At 43.3% G+C, this 21,247-nt stretch overlaps 1 protein-coding gene across 1 annotated transcript in view; it reads left to right on the forward strand.

Moving 5' to 3' along the window:
* PITPNC1 (phosphatidylinositol transfer protein, cytoplasmic 1) overlaps positions 1–21,247 on the forward strand; it is a gene marked incomplete at its 5' end in the record, with an annotated part of 42,058 nt that overhangs the window by 4,146 nt on the left and 16,665 nt on the right. The window contains 2 exons of the mRNA XM_010152317.1: positions 387–394; positions 12,255–12,326. Of these exons, the coding sequence (XP_010150619.1) occupies positions 387–394; positions 12,255–12,326 (80 nt within the window). The remainder of the gene's footprint in view (positions 1–386; positions 395–12,254; positions 12,327–21,247) is intronic.

Here is a 21,247-nt window from a genome sequence, read left to right on the forward strand (position 1 = left end):
CAGCTTGTCTTCAGAAGGTCCAAGTTACATATTGAGCCACAGTTAGCAGGTTTCTGTAACAACTCCTGTTGAACTGCATATATTTTTCCATCTTACATTGACTGATACCAGGAAACAAATATTATAAACTGTGGATAGACAAAAGCTGGAGTGTTGTATCTATGCAATTAAACCGTCAGGTTCTTACATTTTGTGCTGATTGTACCCTTTATTGTCCCATGGACATTAGTCAAATATAAATCAGGAGATTATCTGACACAAGTTTTTTGTTATTGATGTATGTGTATTGTAAGGATCTTGCATCATTGTTTTATTTCACATTTCTTTTTTTTTTTTTTCTCTTCCCTCATCATTCTTCTTTTTACAAATGGACAATTGGATATCAGAATACACAGTAAGTTTTCTTCCTCTTTTTATTCTAAAAATAGTATAATTATGTAAAGTATATCAGTGGAATCCAAAGTGATTCCTTATTAATATAACCAATACATAATGCGTTCAATAGTGGAACTTTATTTTAGCCATTTGTTTAAGAAATTTAAGGTTAAATTTGAAGTGTTTCTGGGGGGATCCTATAAGTTATATAATATTATTTTGAAGTGATAAAAAAATAAGGTAAATATTTTTAGTCCCTGTATGTAATAGAGAGAAGCTTCTATAAAACAGGGCAAGGCTTTTAAGGTTCCAGTTATTACATGGAGACATGAGAACAGATTTTATTTTATTTATTGTTTTATTAACTTAAAAAATGCTCATCTCTGGTATAGTATCTGGGAAACTGTACAATCTGTAGACAAAATTAAATATAATCTGGGCACATTTCCCAGAAGAATCAACTATTCCCTCTAGTAGAGCTAAGGCAAAATATAGCACATAAATCATGAGAAAAATTGTTTTAAATGTTCTGGCCCCAATAACATACAGTAAGCTTTCAGCAGCCTTTGGAAGATGAGGAGGAGATGGTGAGGAAGGTCCAGGTGGAGGGATCTTTCAGAAGGTCCTGCCTTGATGAAACATAGATTCATAGAATAGCTTGGGTTTAAAGGGACCGTTAGAGGTCATCTAGTGCAAACCCCCTGCCGTGAGCAGGGACACCTTCAGCTGGATCAGGTTGCTCAGAGCCCCATCCAACCCGACCTTGAGTGTTTCCAGGGAGGGGCATCTACCCCCTCTCTGGGCAGCCTGTGCCAGTGCCTCTCTACCCTCATTGTAAGAATAATTTCTTCCTTATTTCTAGTCTGAATCTGCCTCCTTTTAGTTTAAAACCAGGTCCACTTCTCAAGCCTGTCCAGGTCCCAGGCTGGCATCCCTTCCCTCAGGAGTATAAACTGCACCACTTGGCTTGGTGTTGTCTGCAAACCTGCTGAGTGTGCACTGGATCCCACCGTCTGTGCCACTTGTTTTCCTTAGCTCTGCAGTGCTCAGACAGAGCTATATGCCTCAATTTGAAATGCAGTACATTATTGAAACCAAACAGCTATGCTGGACTTGTAACATTTGAAACAGGGGTGGTCTTTATCACATCTGGTGAGACAACAGCTGGAACACATTTCGGTGAAGGTCTGTAGAAGGTATACAGCTACGGAGATGCTCAAGAGCATCAGCAAAACTGGTGGTGGAAGAGACTTGTAAAGAAAAATTAAATTGGTCTACAAGTGTAGAAGCCAGGCAAAACAGTCACTGCGTGACAGTATAACTGCTTATGGGAGTTGGGGACTAATTACTCACCATGGTGCAAGGAAAAAGAACTAGAAATATTGGGATGAGATTAAGGAAACTCTACTTCAGACAAAAATCAGAAATATATATTAATGGAGCAGGTTGACTATGAAATTATCTTCAAGGGAAATAGAGAAAGTGCCTTTGCCTCAAACTGTTGAATCTAGAACAAAAATGTTAAATATACCACTGGGAATAAGTCCTATCCTTGTCTGGAATATTTCTCTAAATTTTGATCTTCTTGTGTTCATTAGAGAATTCTGAAAGAAAGAATAAACCCATAGACATTGCCCCAGATATGTAAAATAGCTTGGAAACCCTTTTCTTAAAGATAGTAAATTCCCTCCAAAGGGTCCGTGGGACATCCTAAGGACTAAATTGAGTCTCATTTCAAGGAAAACTGGTTGTAAAGGCAGGCCAGTAATTGGATAAATAAAGCATAATCTTATCAGTGAAGTACACAGTGCTATGTAGTATGTTCACACCTTACTTAACTCCTAAGTTCCACTCTAACTAAAGAGCAAGGACCTCAACGGCTCAGTAGTGTTAGTTCAGTGTCAGTGATTTGGAGGAGGATGTGAACAACAAACTGAATCTTGCCGATACTCTTAAGGTTTTTCAGTTGTAAAATGTGAAGGCTGCTGAGAAATCGTATCCAAGCACACAGACTAGCATTCAGCGATTCAGTGCAGAATAATTTTGTCAGTCTGGTTTCCTGCAAAATATTATGGATTTCATAAATATGACCTTCTTAAGCACCTGAAATTAGGACATCTTCTAAGAAAAAAAGCTCATCAGGCACTGAAAATAATTTCCAGACTATTGTTCTCTGCAGTGGTCGTATAAAAAGCCACGAGTGATTACTGAAAACAGGAATGGGAATCAGAGTGTCATGATGTTCGCACTCTATAATCTGGGTCCATTTATGATGACATCCACTTTAAGGAGTGATATTTGTTACACAGCAAACCCCTAAATTTGACAGCAAACAGCAGGTCTGCTACCAAGTCTCCACAGCCATATTAATAGTATGGAAAGCAAATGACACACAAGATAATGAGTTTAACAGAACTATTGCACAAGTAATGCTTTTGTGGTGTGTAATACGTGAAATATTGTCATGTCAAGGGACCATTTTAAAATGTACACTCCGCTATTTGTGGAGGAGGGCTTCGTTCAAACTGCAAGACAAAAGACTTCCTGTCAGGAAGATGAGACATGGGTAATGTCCCAAGGAATGCTGTATCAAAGCTGGAGCTAATCCTTGCAAGCTTCCTGCGGAGAGGGAGGAGGAAGTAGAAGAAATACTCTTGAAGCTAAAGCCAGAGGAAGCCATCCAGCTCTGGGGTGCTATTTAGGGACTAAGACACTCCTGTAAGGTTCAAACCCTCGTCGAGTGGCCAGTGTGGGGGGGTGCCTCTTAAACTTAGCCGTTGCTTTGGTTTTGATCTTGTAAGTAGAAACCTGACAAGATATCTTACTAAAATAAATGTTTAATTTTGATTTATAAGTTCATTTAATATTGTGATTAGGTTGATGTTAAGCTCGTAAATTTGGGATACTCTATTTGGGATACAGCTGAAAGGGAGCCCTGTAGAAGAAACTCCTGGGGATTCTGCTCTATGAGCGATTACAGGACTTGGGTGCGGGTGAGTGCCTTCGGTCAGGCCACACATGCTGGGGGGGAATGGGTCTTGCTAGCTGCTGGCTTGTCGAAAGAATTCTGCTAGGCACAGGCTGCAGCCTTTTCACTTGGAGGATAGAGGAAAGATTCCTTGCAGCTCTCAACAAACCCTTATGTGCCAGCTTATCACAGCATTTGCAGATACGTATCTTTAGTGTGAAATATTTATGCTATTCTTAGATATGTGGACAAGAATGACTGAACTTTCTGAAGGCTTTCTCATTTTTCTTTCTGAGGTTGTCCGGGTAGATTAGCAATAATTAACTAGAAAGCAAACCTGTCTCTATTGCAAACCAAACAAAAAAGGATTGCATAGAGCTAAGTGCAGTTTCTTGACCTGCATCAGGATACTGCGCGACAATAAGCAGCAGAGAGCAAAGATCCATTTGACCTGTGCAAGTGACAGCTGAGATTCCGGACAAAAAGAGAGGAGCCTCAAGCAAACAAATGATCAGATCATGAATGTATGGTGATAAAACCACAGTACAAAAAATTCGTAGGAACAAAGTACACCAAAAATGAGCCTAACAAAGCTTAGCTATCACGTTGGGAGCACAAAGAGGTTAGGGATAATACAAACAGACTGGAAGGAAACTCTTCTCTGTTTGAAGGTGGAGCTCAAGTGTTTACCAGGGATAATTTCAAATGGGTTTGCTGTCTGATCTGAACAGCGTCACTGTCGTTAGCGATACTTCAGTGCTGGGGCTGAAATTTCAAAACAGCTGGATAATTCTTTTATGCATAATTTATGGCCAATTGTTACTTTTGCAATTACAAGTATATAAAGCAAAATAAACCTTAAAAATGGCACGGTTTACTCTCTGCAAGGAGGATGAGCATTCTTTCAACCTGGTAATGGCTCAAGTTAAATTAGGAATAAGATATAAATTCAGAATATTTATGAAAAACGGTTATGGAACAAAAAGCAGGAGACAACGATGCCTTTGATGATGTATCACAATGACACTAATTCTTCTACAGCAAATGACTGAGGCAAATAAAATTCTTTCATCTGGTATGTGTCAAGGCCCCGGAGTGAATGTTCCTTTATTGACCTGCTGATTTCTGATTACTTTTGAGAACAGGCATGTTATGTGCCTCACTTAGCTGCCAGTTTGCCCATGAAGTAAATTATCTGGAAGGAATGTTTTTGTAATTTTTTTTTTTTTTTAATGCAATTACTTGGGTAGGAGAAAAAGTTGCTTTACATTGCAAGGAATCTGTGGGTTTTTTTTCCTGTGTTCTCTTTATCTGATTACCAGTGCTTGAAATTTGGATGTGACCCATCCATCTTCAGTGCACACACTTTTCTCCTGCTTGAGTGTATGAAGAGTCTACATCAAAAGTGCAGCAGAATCTGTATTGCAGGATTAGAGCCTAAGACAAAGTTACTACCAAAATCCCTCCCCTCTCACCCCCCAGCTTGGAAGACAGGCTAACTGGTGACATTACTCTAGCAAAACCCATATTTGGTTCCTTTAAGGATTCTAGCAAAAGGACGGACCTCTGCAGTAGTTATAAGAAACAAATACTATATTTTTAGAAAGCTGCAAACCTGCATTCTCATTTAATAACTTAATCCCATAGAAACTAAGTAAATAAAACTGCTTGGGAGAATTCCCTTTTTCCACCACTGGCTTATTATAAAGCAATCCAAACCCCGCTCTGATTCATGGACTGTCATTTTCACTGGTGCACGCTGCTTCTCACTTCCTTTCTTCCTCAATAAACAGGTTACTGCTCCCACGTATCAGGGAGGGAGATCCTAAGGGAAGGCACAAACCGAGAGAAGTGCTGAGTCTCATAGTGGTTGGATGCAACTTGTTAGTTGCCTGTTTCATCTTCAGGTTATTGTATGTAATAAAAACAAATACTGGTTTTCTTCCTGAGCTTGTTTATGAGAGTTTAACTCCCCTGATTATTTTCCAGCCCTTTTTTTTGCATTGTTCCTACTCTTTCTGCTCCACAGTGCTTTTTCTGCTCTTGCCACCTTTCTGTGCTTATCTTGCTTTCCAAATTCTCCTCCCTCTCATTGAGTCACATCTTCCAAATTCTGCCATCACGTTGCCCAGCCCTTTCCATCTATTCTCTCCCCACTTAGTCGTCCTGATTGATGCTAGCTCGTGTGGCAAGTAACCTGTATCTCACAGCAGCTCTCTGCTCACATGCAGTGCAGTCCAGAGGATTCTGAAGGTACTCAGTAGCACCGTGGCCATTTTCCAAAAAGCTGAATATTCAGTTAAAGAAACAATCTTTATTCTTTCTGTAAATGGCTGAAGAAGATACTGCCGTTTGAAATATGCGGTAGAGACATCACTGTATTATACTCACGTATCTTCTTGCATATGAACTGTTGAGATGCTATCTTGTTTATCCACATCCAAGTGTCATTCTGATTTTTATTCTGTATCCAGGTCTCTCTGTTCTGTCATCACCATTGTCCAGAGTCACTGGCAAACTCCCATGTGGCATCCTCCCTCCCTTTCCATCCATCCTTCTTGTTCATGAATGCCCCTGTTGCTCCGGGGCTGGTGTGTCTCTGCCCATTTTCCCTCCTTCCCCTTGCTATTCCGGTATTCCCTCCTGCCTTAGTAAGTCTGGGGACTTTTCACTACCCCTTCATCCCCCTTTGCCTGTTAAAGAGAAATAGGGATGCCTTTTGTCATTTCCAGCTTTTTGATCTTCCATAAAGAAACGCTGTTGTTACCCACTGGCTGCCAGAACAGTGCCCACAGTTTTTGAACTGAAGGGCTGTGGTATCTGGAGGTTACCCTATGAAATACATCTGATTTTGCTCGGCCAGTCTCACCTCCTTGTCGCAGTTGCTGTGTTCTTTAGCTCCGGGGTCCGTGGAGATTGCTCTGTGAAGAATCCAGTTCCACCTGCGTTGCCAGAATAGTGTGTATATGACCATATAAAAAAATGATCAGTCTAAAAAGTGGTGGGAGATCAGAGAGAACATTTACATGAAATACCTGCCTCTCCTGGCTTTTATGTTGAGATTTAGGGAGATGTGCTTTTGCTGCTTAAAAAAAGCGGGATTAATTTTTACTGTACAAAAATAACTCCCAAGGATTGTGGATTAATATTCACAAGGAGCAGGAGAAGTGAAGTGCAGTGATGAGGTCTCTAGCAGTTTTTTGGACATTCTGCAGGAGGAAACCAAATGGAAAATGAAACTAGCTGAAAGAGGATGGATGAAATAGCGCTCCGTCCTACCAAGCATGTTACAGAAACCTTTCCCAGTTATCCTCTGACCAGTGTATTGACAGGAATTCCTGCAGCCACCTGGGGTGTAATTACTGCACAGAGGCTATTTGTACAGTCCTCTCCATAAAATGACTGTAAAACACTGCATGCGTCTGACTGTCTCTTTAAGACTTTGGCAAGTGGTTTGGCATACTTAGGTTCTACCCTGTTCTTCTCAGTGTTGCTTATTGCTATGGCAACGCTAATCAATCATCGTGCTAAAAATAGGTCTTTCATTTTTCAAGAGGTTATCTGTAGTGAATTGAAAATGCAACTGCGGTCTGTGTTTGCCGTATGCTGCTTTTGTCTCACTCGACTTTAATCTGGAAATACCCATGCTCACGTGTGCTAATTGCTGTTGCAGACGCCGGGTCTTTCACTGGTTACTCTCTTGAGCTTTAAACCTCGCCCGCTTCTTCCAAAAGGGGTGCCAAATATAGAAAGTTTAAAAACCAACCAACCAAAACTCCCAGAATATTCTCTGTATTTGCTGTTTTGGGAGTCACAGGTGTACCAGGTTATAGCAAATTTTAAAGAATTTTATAACATCTAAAAAAATCTGGAGGTGACAATATAAAAGACGCCTCCTTTGAGAGCTTTACACAGAGAAACCTTATCACTGAGGACACTAGATCTGAGCAGATTTTGTCTTATTATGCAGAATTGAGGTCTAATTTGAAGTTAAAGGTTTGACTTGCCACTATTTTTTTTTTAAGAGGAACCTTGCAAGCTGTAGAGATAGTGAAATGGAGAACTGGAAACGGTGCCCTGTGCATTCCTGTGTGTGCTCAGCCTATCGATCGGCTGCCAGGTTTGTGCTGGAAGAACACGCGCCTGGGGGAGGCAGAGCAAAAAGGGAGTGGAGCTCTGAAAAAAAATCAGCTAAAAGCTTTCCTACCTACCATTCCCTCCCAAGTTCGGTTCTGAGTCTTGCATAACACTTTTAATCCCTGGCTGAGTAAATGCGCCGCTACCTAAGGAGGGGAAAAAACCCAACAACTATTTCATGATGAATAATAAACTCTGTTGAATGATGCATAAACAGTTTTCTGGTTCTGCCAGAGCCCTCTGCCAATTAGTCAGAGTGCAGCTGATGAATCATGAGACACAGTCTGTGAAACCTTCCAAAATGTGGACCCTGCTAAGTGTTCCGGAATGCCAGCGAGACCCCCCACAGCTGCTACAACAGTGGTTGCCAGTCGGTTGGGTTTCCGTGAGATACATATGCAATGGAGTACTTTTTGGTGAACCGTAGTTTGCGTTTGGGGTAGATTTGTGTTTTACCATTTCTGATCTCAAATTAGATTGGGATAGACCTCGACATTTCACTAAATGCACAGGGAGGTTGACTTTTGATAGCCTTGTGCAGAAAATGACTTTCTGCTCTCTAACGAAGTGGCTTGGGGTAAATGGCATTTCTAATTCTTCTGTGATACTTTGAAGATCCTTAGTCTTTTCTTAATGTTTCTTTTTTGAAATATCAGACTAGATTTCTTTTTTTTTTTAACTAGATTTTAGATTCTGGGTCACAGGAAACAACCACCAGATTCAGGCGGTGGCTTGCTGAGCTGCTACAGGCAGCCTCATGCAGCCTGAAGTTCGACTTATGAAATGGCTGCACTTCAGAGCATCGTGCTCTGACTCATTGCTGTAAACTCTAGACAGTGGTTGAAAATAGTAGCTGGGTTTTGATAGCAAGGTAAAACAGAAATCTGGAATTTGGCTTCACTCAAAATTTCCTCTGAAACTGCGGCCATGCTTGAGATCAACAGCACAAAGGTTTTTCATATTTTGTGGTTTTTATTCTACACTGTACCTGCAACTGTGACCTGTGAGTATTGGAAATTGTTCTCAGGCCAACAACTGCTGAATTTCTAGTTAGATCATCAGCAAAGATGCCTGAGTGATGATGAACTGTTTTGGTAAGGGTGTTAGCTCCAACTGTGAAGGGCGCTGTACTGGACTTCCTCCTGCCGATGGAGTTTGCTGCCAGTGGGACTGTGAAAGCTGCACCAAGTGTTGTGGTGGATTCTGGTGCTTCTTAAAAGAGCTGGAAGTGCTGCTCTGCCCAGAGCCGTTAAGGTCAGCACAGTCAGAGCCGTTTCCATGGCCAGTGAGGTTTTGACAGACCACCAGGCTCAGGCTGTATCACTTCAAGTTTGAAAACTCACAAAGCTCTGACCTGAATACTCAGTCTGCTCCAGCACTGATGACCCTTCCGCTAGTGATAGATGATCGAAGTCATTCTGGTTTCTGTTGTTATCAATTACTAGATTTTACTTAGGGTGTGTCAATTTTGTTTAATTGTGGAGCAAAGAAAATTAAATTTTGGTCCTCAAGTCAAGAGAGCAGAGACTTAACACAGACTAACATACACGTAAATCATGGCCCAGAGCAGTAACATTGAAATATGCAGACACGATGCTGGGAAACTCTGTTTTCCTAAGCTCTTCTAAACAATGAGTATAGCGCAGATTGTATGGCAAACATCTCTCCCGTTTTCAGTGAAAATGTTTCTGGCAGCTGTTACTCAGATCTAAGCCCTGAGTCCCCAGTAGTGCAGTGCCAGTTACTGCATTCAGGAAGCAGTACTAGTGACTGCTGATAAAACAAATTACTCAGTGGCAGTCTCCTCTGATTTCCTGAAGGATGCTTTCCCACAGGATGCCTGCGTGCCAAGGTCTAGGCTGTTGTCAGCAAGAGTTCTGTACACCTGCACGGAGCCCTGTAGTTACACCTCTTTGTAAAATACAAGGCTGCCATACACTATATTTTTGAGATCGATAACCCATGTTTTGCCACCCTAGCACCAATGGAATTATTTTCCAAATGCTCTAAAAACTGTGCAGTAAGTATCTATCCTTAAGTTATACATTTTCTTTAAATCTGCTTTTCCTAATCCACCTCCAGCAGTAATTTACTTTTCAGCCCTCCATGTTCTGCCAACACCGAAAACACCGGAGTGTTGGTTGATGCTGTTTGAATACAAGTCTTCCGAGCAATATCAAACATGCTGACATCCCTCTGTCTCCTGGGTCATTCCCTACTTTTTATTAACCTCACATTTATGACTTTCCTTACCACTGAAACATTTGATTACATAATTCTTGTAGTCAACCCCTTTTATTCATCTTCTAGTTCATGTATAGTTCAAGGATGTTCATTCCACCAGTTGGTTAATTTTAGAGATACAAATTAGAACTTTATGACAAACATTGGCTTTTTTTTAAAAAAAACAACCTTCTTTCCCTGTAGTGCCTACTGTTTGCTCAGGGTTTTGTTTGCAGATCCCTTTGGATGCCTGCCAGAATAGGAGCAACATACTGAGATACATGGTGAAACCTCAGTTGGGAGAATATCTGGATGTTTTTGGTGTTAATTTGTGTTACAAGATCTCCAGTTCTGACAGGCTGTCTATAAATATTGTGTGTTTTCCGCTGGCACTTCCTGAGGTGTAGACGGAGGAACTGTTTAAATGCCCACAAAATAAGTGTGACAGGAGCTAGCAGATCTGTCGTTGAACTTACCCCATCCTGCACCCCACATACTGCTGATCTGTTGGGGTTTTTTTGCCTGCCACATACACACTCGATGAACAAGTCGCGTAGCTGAGAGCTGGTCACGGTTCAGATTGGACTGAGACTCACGAAATTGCTACTCCACAGAAATCTTTAATGAAAGGCAAAATGCCTGTAAGATCTGAAGAGAAGCCTGTGCGGCCTGGGCATCTGCAGCACCAACATGTTCATGGGAGTATGTTAACGGAAGAGTTTAACCAGAAGCCCACCTTCCTCCGCCGAATAAATCTCTTGTCTGTATAGTCCGTGGCACCAGAGCCTTATTCTGGCAAAAATCCCACTCTTTTACACAGATTCACAGAGTGGTGGGGGTTGGAGGGGACCTCTAGAGACCATCTAGTCCAACCCCTGCCAGAGCAGGATCCCCTAGAGTAGATCCCACAGGAACAAGTCCAGGGGCTTTGGAAAGTCTCCAGGGAAGGAGACTCCCCCCCTCTCTGGGCAGCCTGGTCAGGGCTCTGTCACCCTCACAGGGAAGAAGGTTTCCTCGTGTTCAGGTTGAACCTTCTGTTTTCCAGTTGATGGCCAGTGCCCCCAGTCCTGTCACTGGACACCACTGAGAAGGGCCTGGGCCCACTCTCCTGACACCCCCCCTTTAGATATGGATGAGCATTGATAAGTTTACCCCCTCAGCCTCCTCTTCTTCAATCGAAACAGCCCCAGCTCTCCCAGCCTTTCCTCAGGTGGAAGGTGCTCCAGGCCCCAAATCATCGTCATGGCCCTGCGCTGGCCCCTCTCCAGCAGCTCCTGGTCCTCCTTCAGCTGAGGAGCCCAGTTTCAACAAGGATCGATCCTCGAGGGGCTCATTGCACACTAGATACCCTGTCATCAGAGATTGTACGATGACTTGTTGGGGGATATCCATGGAATCAGGAATATACTTTCCACAGTGTCAAAGGAACTGGCTTCTCATTTCTATTTCGTTGCACTACAGCTGCCCTTCTAAACCCCCCGTTCCTTCATCATCCGCCTCTCCCTTGGAAGAACTCTCCAATTTTATCAAGTCCAAACCTGGGCCAGCAGCAGTGTGAACACTGAGGCGTCAGAACGCCCTCGCTGCACCGTCTGCACGGACGGGACGTGACCCGGGCTTGGCAGAGGCACTGGGCCATCGGGGTTAGTGACGCGTCACACAGGGACCGGCCCTGCTGTTGCACTGGCAGGTGGTGCGAGACCAGGCTCGATGCCTCGTCCCAAAGACGCGCAACGCGTGTCCTGCGCTTTGCGAGCACCTACTCTCTCTGCCTGCCTGGAAGGAAGAACTGTGAAATGCTAAAGAAGAGATACCTGAAATATTTTTCCCACTGGAATTAGGTTGTTGAGTGTTATAAATTCCAGCCTTGATAAGCCAGCTGAACCGAGCAATCCACAGAAAAATAAAATCATGCCCATGTGAAATATAGCAATATTCTCTTTAATGCAAAAACATTGGTGCATTCTTAATTTTCTTGTGTTATTATCTGCAGATTGATTTGGGTTCAGTATACAGGACTTCCCACAGCAGCTCGTATTCCATCTTATTTCATTAATAGGAACTAATACCAAAATGGGTTTCTCAGTGAAAACTAGAACAAGCCCTCACACATCAAAGCATCGTTGTCTCCTCGGTTAGCATCTGCAGCCAGTGACGTGTCCTTGGATCATGTGATGTGTGGGACAGACCCAGCTAGGATGCCGAACATGCAGTTGCTCTCAAGATCTTAGTGAACTGAATTTTTAACAGGATATTGAGGGCATTTGCACTCTTGCACATAGTGAGCACCAAAACCATTGTCCCTAGCTATTCCGGAGGACTTCCGCTGATTTGTGTGTACCTTCGCCGTAGTGGTCAGCTTTTAGACAGAATGCCGACTTCCCTTCGGAAGCATAAACCCTGTGCTCTTGTGTTCTGTGTACGTTTGCTCTTTTTCTTGAAGTAATCTGAAAAAAATAGGGAAGCTGATACCGAACAGGATGTACTGAATGTGTCAGCCCATGAAGCAAGGCCTATTTTTTATGTCAAACGTATTTTTCTTTCGTTGCAGTGTTCATTTTTGCCTAAATTCTCCATTCATATAGAGACAAAATACGAGGACAACAAAGGAAGCAATGACAGTGTAAGTATGATGACTTCTGCAAAATTTCATGTAATCCTTTTAGTTAATCCTGGTCTGTGTCTGGGGGTTGTAGGTCTTTCGGTCTGGGAAAAAGGGCTAATCAGGCTGGTGGCTTTGCACCTCCCTGGGTGTCCTGCTGGCGAGCAGCTTGCCGGGAGTTACCTCCGAAGCACCGTGAGGTGGAAGGGTCAAGTGCACAACTTCCCTTCTGCATCTCACCTGCACGCCTTGCTCCTGGAGACACATCATTTACATGCCTGAATTTCATCCTGAGCAACCTGTATGGAGAGTAAAGGAAAGATTATTCCCTCTTTTTTTAGTGTAATTGCATTCTAGTTTCTCTGGTTTGCATTATTCCCGCTGGGTGAAGGGGGAGAATCCAAAGGAGCTGTCAGGAAGAGCAAACAGGAAACTACACAATGGTCAGGGATGAGAGATGTCAGTAAACAACTCCAAGGGAACAATGGGAACTCCAAGGGACTGTTGAGGTGATGCTTTTGGCAACCACTTACCAGAAGTTACAAAGTTCTCAGAGCTTAGAGATGGAAAGGGTGATGATGCCGAGTCCTCCCCAGGGGAAGGGTGGGGTGAGCAGGCAGGATCTCGGGAGATGCTCGGGAATAGACGGCAGGTTTGCTCCTGACAGGGTGCAAAGCAGAATCGTGCAACTGGTGAGAAAAGCATAACTTTGGCTGAAGGCAGGCAGGTGGAGATTCAGCCCGTGGATGAATACACAAGCATGTTTCCAGGGGCTTCATTTTGGTGCTTTAAACTGTAATGGCTTGCAGGCTTAGGGGAAGAAGTGCCTTATGGGCACGAAATGCAGGTTAAAGTGCCTGGACAATTGATCGGTAATACAGAGACCTAATGCAGGAGTGTTTAAACTCACTCTGGAGAAGGAAGAAGGCAGGAAAGCAGATTTTAAGGGGTGTGAGATGCAGAGCCTTTCCAGGGGCGTCCCTTCTAGCAGCCCTACTAAGGTTCAAGTGTTCTGCGCTCCAGATGGGGGGTACATTTCCCTAACCGCCTTGGCCCTGCGGCCTGATAAGGCTGACAGCTGTTGCACTGCTTAGGGCAGAAAAATGACACGTAAAAGAACAAGGTAGCATTTTGAATTCATGTTTTTGGCACACAGACACTTTCCTGGTGGGAACGTGACAGCGACTGTGTATTAGCCACCAGACACCAACAACTTTCCGTCACTCCCAGTCTAAGCCAGATCCAGAGCAGTGAGCGAGGAAAAGACGAGACGTCTTACCCTACAGACTAGATGAGCATTATGTCATTTATGCACTTTTTAATGCTCACTCCTGCTTTTTCGCAGCGCTGTAATTCAGAGCAAGCCCACACCTTTGGTGTTGGGAGGGTGCAGACTAGTTTTCTGGAACATTATAATGTCAGCAGTGAGGGGACACATTCTGTACTGACGCCTCAACAGAGGAGGAACCGAAGCTCCTTATTTAGTGGATTTTCAATTTTTATCCATTTGTCAGCTTTGTGGCTAAAATGCTATGAATTAAACCCTGAATAGTGCCCAACCAGTGAATTTAAGATGGAAGTAACACAGAGGTGGGATACTCAGATGATGTAAATCTCTACTCTGCTTGAATCCAGCTCTTCAAATGTAATTTTTAGCACAGTGCTGGTGGGTAATATTATGCAACCTAAATACTGTGGTACCTGAGTCACAGACTATCAAGTATTTACCCAGATTAGCAGATTTAATTGACCCTTCCTTGAACTGAGGAGGAGAAAGAGAAGCTGAAGTCGGGGGCTGCATTCCAGCCTGAATTTCCTCGAGTCTGTAATTGAGAGCTCTGCTGTTCACTACTGTGAACGCAGTGAACCAGTGGAAGATGTACGTGTTTTGCTGTTGATCCAGTGACGTTGATCTGGTGACACAGATGTGTCTGGTCCAGCACTGGAATGCTGGACGGTTGGTAAATGAGGAGAGACCTCACTGAGTGTGCCGGAAGACTTCTGCTAGACCCAGCGCCTCAGAACGAGGTCTAAGAGTCGATCTTGTCTGTTACTCAATGGGTAGGCTTAAACCTCACTTAAGAAAATGCAAAGTGCATTTCCCCTTGACCTCAGACAAGTTTAAAGTGTGCTGTGTTTGCCTGGTCAGAAAGCAACAGGAAACATAGCATCCATTTCTATAGATCTCCATAGATACACTCTGCTCCTCTTCATTGCAACTGTCACCTGGGCCAGTGAAGAAATAATTGCTCCAAAAAATACTTGTGTAAATTTTGCAGTTGTAATGCCAGTTATACTGAATGAATATTAATATTAATGAGTTAATGAGAGTGATAACCCATGTCTGCTTTTAAGTCAACTATTTCTAGATATATTTTTTGAGACCATACAGGTTTTTTGAAATCTTTGAACTCTATTCTTCATTTCCATGCTACCCAATAAAGTAGACATTGATTGTGAATGGCATTAGTTAGATATAAGGATACTAAAGCTAATTCCATCAATCAGTGTGGGATCGCAGTATAAATGCGCTTGGGTTTCTGTTGCCATTTAGCTGGCTAGTGTATCATTAGAATTATTTTAATTAACATGTTGCATTGCCTGGTAAAATTCCTCCTGATTACTGCAATATATCTTGATGCAAAAGTCCTCTTGATTTTTCTTCCTGATTGTCATGACAGAAGAACTAGTGAAAGATAATGATATCGGCTTTGGAACTTGATTTTTCTATGTCTCAGGCTTTGTCATCATTTTAACCCGTTTTGAATGTGCTTAAAGCACTATTAGTTCAACTTTGCACTTGATTTGCACAAATACAGACATTGCCAGAGAGAAGAATGGACAAGAACCCCCTTTCTTTAGATAAAGCACTGATGAAGCTGGTGTCGATGGCAGCAGTGCCGTACCACAAATCCATCCCGTGATTTCCAGTGCTGCAGCGCAGCTGATGTGGCTGTATCACGTCGAGATGTTCGCTTGGCAGCGCTCTCCTTAGGAAAACAGAAGCGGTGCTGGATGAACTTGTTAGTACATCAAATCTTGTCACTGCTCCCTTGCAGCGTTATAGCTTCATTGTGTTAGAAACCAGATCAATTCTTACCAGTCCTTTTTAAAGTAAACTTTGTAGTGTAAAGAGAAATTTTATTTTTATTTTACATTACAAAATGGATTTTCTGAAAATGAGAATGGTTTGTAAAATGTAAATGACATCTGTAGAGTACATGAAAATACTGCTTCCCTGTTGCATCTGCAGCTGCTTACGTAAGTCAGGGTTGCAGTGGGAACTGCTGGGAAGAGGGGGTGCAGGTGGCTACGACAGACGCCTTCAGGGAACACTGACAAGCTATAAAAGTGCATATTAATCATTCCAGCCACACTCTTTTCCCAAAAGAAAAATTAGCAAATAGGGAATTTGACTATAGATACAGAAAGTCTGTGTTTTGAATATTAAAGCCATAAGTTAAATAAAAGAGAATTCCTAAGGTTATCTCATTAACGAAATGGTCAGAAATCACAGGCAGGAGTGGGATAAATTACTGCTTGTTTGTGAATAAATGATTCGTCTGTGGTTTTCATGAGCAGATTTTGTTAATCTTTTATTTGGGCAGCTACTCTTTTGTTTTAGCAGTCTGCTGATGGTCAGTATCTATGTCACACAAGGCTGGTTTTATTCCAGCTGGTGTATTGCTCTCGCTTTTCTCCCATCTCTGTTCTTGCCATTTTAGTGTACACCACAGGCACGTTTATTTTTCGGTGGGGAATGCACCAACCTGGGCTTCCTGTTGGTAAGAAAGGATGCCCCACACGACTCTAGGAGATCGTGTAATCGATGCACAGTCCCTGACTGTTCTCGCGTGCCGCCGTCGGGTCCTGGTGGCAGTTTGTAGAAAGCCGTCTGTAGCCGAAGGTAGGGTGAAGGCAGGCAGTGTTCACACAAATCGCAGAGAGATTTCAGTTTTCCTGTTTGTTGCAGAATGATCGTTGTGTTCGACTGGGGCTTGTTGGTTTGTTTTGGGTTTTAGTCACAGAATTCATTTCTGCTGATATTTGGGCAGTGAAGTTTTGCCATCTGACAGCATCTGCGGCAAGTGAAAAAGCACAGCTTGTAAAAATAACCCAATAGTTGTCAATAATGGAAGTTTGCTGTCTGTAAAATTTACAGGCTCTTGCTCTTCATAGCGTAACATTTTGCGCTGGAAAACTCAATGCCTGGCTCTTGCATATTAAAGAACAAGCAAGATCTCAAAATAGCATAGTCTTTCTGTAGGTGAAAGGCCCAGGGTATTTATTAGCAAGAATATCATTACTCTTAGAGAAATGCAGGTGTGGAATAAAGATTTTGAGGTAGAGTTCTATTTCTAGGTGACAAAGCATGGGTGTCATTGGGCGAGTTTTTGTGGGCGTGTGTCTTGGTAACGCTGACAGGGTCACCCAACAGCAGTAATTCTTTCTCAATCAAGAGAAAAATGTATCATCAGCGTGTTTCTTGCCTTTCAAAGATAAAATAGTGTTGAAAATACCTGTCTCAGAATGACCATTTGCCGCACGAAAAGAGGAGGTAGCTCAGTGCTCCCTGTGGGGTAAGTGACCAGTGGAGCTGTGTGACACGTCAGGAGCGGGAGCGCTGGAACCAGCCAGCTGCCAGCAGGTGCTCTTGGATGGGCAGCCCCTGTCAATCGCGGTACCGCCGCTAAAGTGGGAAAATCCTTTCCTGACACCAAGTTCTCCGTCCGCAGCCCGGCGAGTGACCAAGCATGGGACCTTCTTCACGCTCCGGCCGTAGCGCGTCCCAAGTGCCGGCTGCAAGGCACTCGGCTAAGCAACAGCAGCTGTACGTGTGGCCAGCTGTTCTGCTTTTGCTCTCTTTAGGGTGGCTTTTTCCCCTGGTTTTGTCTCCTGTCTTAGTAACATGAAACTAGATTGTAACAAACTTCAGTATAGCACATGTAGATTGAATGGAAATTCACTGTTTAAGGCAACTGCCCTGAAAGGCTGATTTCAGCTGAAACGGGTTCAGCTGTGCCCTGGCTTAGCCTCACGGCGCTGCACGATGTCATTCTGCAAGTTGTCCAAAGGAAATGCTGGGCATGGCTGGAAAATACATCAAAATTGAAGCTAGGGACTCTTTTTTGGGTGATTTTATTTGCACCTGGAGTTTTTCTGTATGATGGTATTGAGTATCTGCTTGTCTCCCGTATAATTTGCAATGAAAAATCTTGATTTTGTGAAGCCGTCCCTCTTTAATAGGTCTCAAAAAATGCAGACGAGTGGAGAGGTTAGCCTAAAATTCTTTGGGTGGGAAGAGCCCTAGTTGTGCTGAACAGAGCTGCCAGCAGCGCGTACCAAAGACGTACGGCTGTCGCTGAACGCACGATAAGGCCCATACTGACAGAGGCTGAACAGGTAATATGGTTGTGCCTCTACTTTTTGATTTTTCTAACTGAGCTCCTGCAGTTAATTAGTAAATCTAGCATTTGAAGCAGTTGTGACTTGAGACGTACTAATCCCAGGAAATACTGCAGAGAGTGCATTCGGGTCTCAGAAGCATAGCTACTCTGACATAATTACATACAAATACACTTCTCCTTTCAGAAAGCACAAATCTAAATGAAATGTTCGATAAGAGATGGAATCGTAGAGGAGTTGTGGTTTGGAGATAAAAAGAGCAGGGAGCAAAGCTGCTGATAAGTATGTAACTGCCTCTGTGAGTCCCACTCTGTGGGACTGTGATATTCCCGTGCTGTTCAGTGAGCCAAACTGACTGCTCTCAGGGAGTCACTCAGTCTTTTTCCATAGAAGAATTGCTCCCAATTCTGTGTGTCCACGTAGATAGTTTTAGCCAGTGAACAGGTTGAAATTGGTCAATTCCTGTAATCTTTGCCCGAGTAAATCTCAAAAGCAAATTAACGGACTTTGGGAGTAACTGAGGTTGGAACATGATTTGCAGAAAAGTTACACAGTGAATACAACTCCAGAGATGAAGCTCTGAGTAGGTGGTTTTTTATTTTAGACTAATTTTTCCTTCAGAAAAATGAGAGTTAAAGTGGACCAGATGACATAACCTGCCAAAGGATGCTGGAATAATAAATTGGAGACTAGCCAGTGGTTGTGACGATGGCAATCTAAGGAGATTAGAATTTCAAATTGGACAGCAGGTTTTGTGCCAGATTTTCCCTTTCTTAATAGGAAGAGTCAAAGAAAAAGCTTGTTCTTGCAGTCCTTACTGCAGCTGTCCCCCTACCTTTCACATGTTATGAAACCCAGGTTTAAACCATCCTACAAATGCTGGATACATATGTATTCTACTCACAGAAAGTGCTCGTCAGCATACAGATTGCTCAGTACCTGCCAGTTGCATAGTCAGACTGGGTTTCAGGGATGCGAGAAAATACAGAGAAAACCCCAAAGCCTGAGTGAAACGTCAGTATCGGCATTTGAAAAGGACAAAGATGTTGCATTCATGCTCTTGAGCCTGGGGACTCTTCTAGCTGCATGCTGTATTTTTTCCATTTTCTTGAAGCTCAATGACAATGAGTGAATCGATGTAATAGGGAGAAAGTCAGAGAGCAATTTAATTTCAAAATTTAATGTTTAAAGGTATTTTTGTCATGGCATTCATGTCACAGCCTGCCTATCCCACTAGGTTGTCATCTGGTGATGTCCAGCTACTGCAAAGTCAAGATTTAGATTTGTTGGGATGCCTGTTGGCTTTGTTGGCAGGGCAGGGAAGGGAGGCAGAGAGGGAAGAACAACACTTTCAGGCATAGATTTTAACTCAGAGAAGGATTTCAGGGAAGAGGAAGTGTGATTTACCGTAGAAGTTCTCACCTCAGTCAGTTGCACTGGCGTCCCGTGCAGAGCGCTGTAGTCACCTTGGCTGCAGGTAGTCGTGGGGGTGTGATTACGTAGCACCTGGGGTAATGATCGCCTTTGCTTCCACGTTGTCCAGAGTATTCAGCCGAGCCTGGCTTTACACTATTTATAGCCAACCCAGGTTAGCTGTGGTGACTGGCCATGGAAGTTAAATTTTGGATTAGCTACAGCTGAGTGAGGTTGAAGGAAGAAAAATGGGAAAGGGGCTTGTAGAAAAACAGATGGAATTTGTTGTTGACTTGCCATTCTCTCATAACCTGACTTCCTGTTCTGGCTTCGGCTACAAGGAAAAAGAAGCCACCAGCAAAGTTTGTGCTGGGACATGCCGTTGTAGCCATGGGTAAAACAAAGCAAAGACATTTAAATGCACTTGTATTTCTGCCGTACCCTGTCTGTTCTTTCTTTCCTGAGGTGCTAGAATCATCTGCCAGTTTATTTGAAAATTTGCCCCAAAAGAAACTACTGGCAGTTGTGAAGATGACACAATTAAAACCTTCCTTCCACTTTTTGTCTGAATAATGATGAGGTTTCATTCCATTTAGAAAGTGGAAGTGTTTAAATGTTTGTCTGTTGTAAAAAAGCTGTCACAACCCCCCCAGCAAAAGAAACCAAAGCCCACAGCAAAAAGGACACTTCAGCCTGAGCGTTACTCTTTGTTTTCCATTTGATTGTGTATTTCGATCTCAGTTAATTACTTGGCTTCCAAATGTAAAGCCTGTCCAGTTCTTTCCAATGTAATATTCAATATTCTGCCTTTCTACATCCTCTTCGTAAGGACACAGATTGTTCTCCCCATTCATTTTCTGCACATTTGCACATGCACTTCCACAGATTGGGAGCCTTATGCTTCTTTCCATGGCCTTTAATCTCTTCCTTTAAAACTTTTAAATTTCTCTAGTCTCTCTGATCACAAACGCAATGAACCCATCCTCCCTACAGGATTTTAGACAATCCCAGATTACGTGGGTAGGAGAAGCAATAAGAGAATTAGAACTAAGAAAGAAATCAGTCTTGTTCTCTAACGACTTCTTATTTTCTGCGGCGGTTAGATGAGAAGATTAAATCTGTCTGCAGATCTTGTGAGGAAAATCTTAGATGGGGAGAGGCATAAATGATGAGGCAACAACTTCTGCCGGCAAAGGGCAGCGGGGATGTCATTCAGCAAACTTTTGGAATGGTGGAAATGGTCAGAGAGAGCCTAAGCAGCAAACAAGGCAGAGTTGAAATGGTTGAAAAATTCCTTCCAGTTTTGACAGATTGGCAAAGGCATCTGTCACCCCCGTTCCTGTCAAAGCATTTCAGAGAGAGAAGAGGAGTTGCAGCCGTATTACTTGGAGGTGCGGGCTGTGGATCAAGGCTGCGACAGGGCAGGGCACGTCTCTGCAGAGAAGACAGCGGGTGGGAGGACCGGTTTGGGTCCTGCCGGCACGCCGAGCTCTGCACGGGCCGCAGCTTGCTAGGCCTGCAGCCAGCCGTGCGGACTCAGAGCCACAGCCGACGTCGTCGTGGCTGTTCAGGAGACGTCTCCGTTCTTACTGACACCTCAGAGACCACGGTGAAACGCACCGTGTTCCAGAAATAGTAACTGATTTCTTCAAGGGACTGCTCTGTTTATCTGAGGTTGTTCAGGAAAAAAACAAGTGTGGATCCTTCTAAAAAACTACCTATATTTCCTCTAAAAACCAGTTATTTAACACATGTACCCCGTTTCGAAGAAGGACCACGGCAGGGGAAGGACCTCTCAGCTCAGATTTGTTCAAATAATCAACATAATTTTGTGCAAAACAAGGATTGGGGAAGGCAAATAATTGCACAAATAGAACTTGGCTGGGGTTTCCCTTTGTTCTGTTCTGCAGTTTCCGACGTGTCCACGTTTCATCCCAGATCACTAAGCATTCGGTGTTGCCTCTTTGATTCCAGCGCTGTTAGCTACCAGGGCAAGTTAAGACTGTAGAGGCAAACTCCAGCTTTTCACTGGCTGGACGTACGATGTCCCGAGCAGAGGTGTCCGCAGCGCTGCGGGACCGCTCACCGCAGCCCGTGGCTCGCTTGGAATGCGGCACGGGGGC

Source organism: Eurypyga helias, unplaced genomic scaffold (genome assembly GCF_000690775.1).
Source record: "Eurypyga helias isolate BGI_N326 unplaced genomic scaffold, ASM69077v1 scaffold19315, whole genome shotgun sequence".
Taxonomy (NCBI): Eukaryota; Metazoa; Chordata; class Aves; order Eurypygiformes; family Eurypygidae; genus Eurypyga; species Eurypyga helias.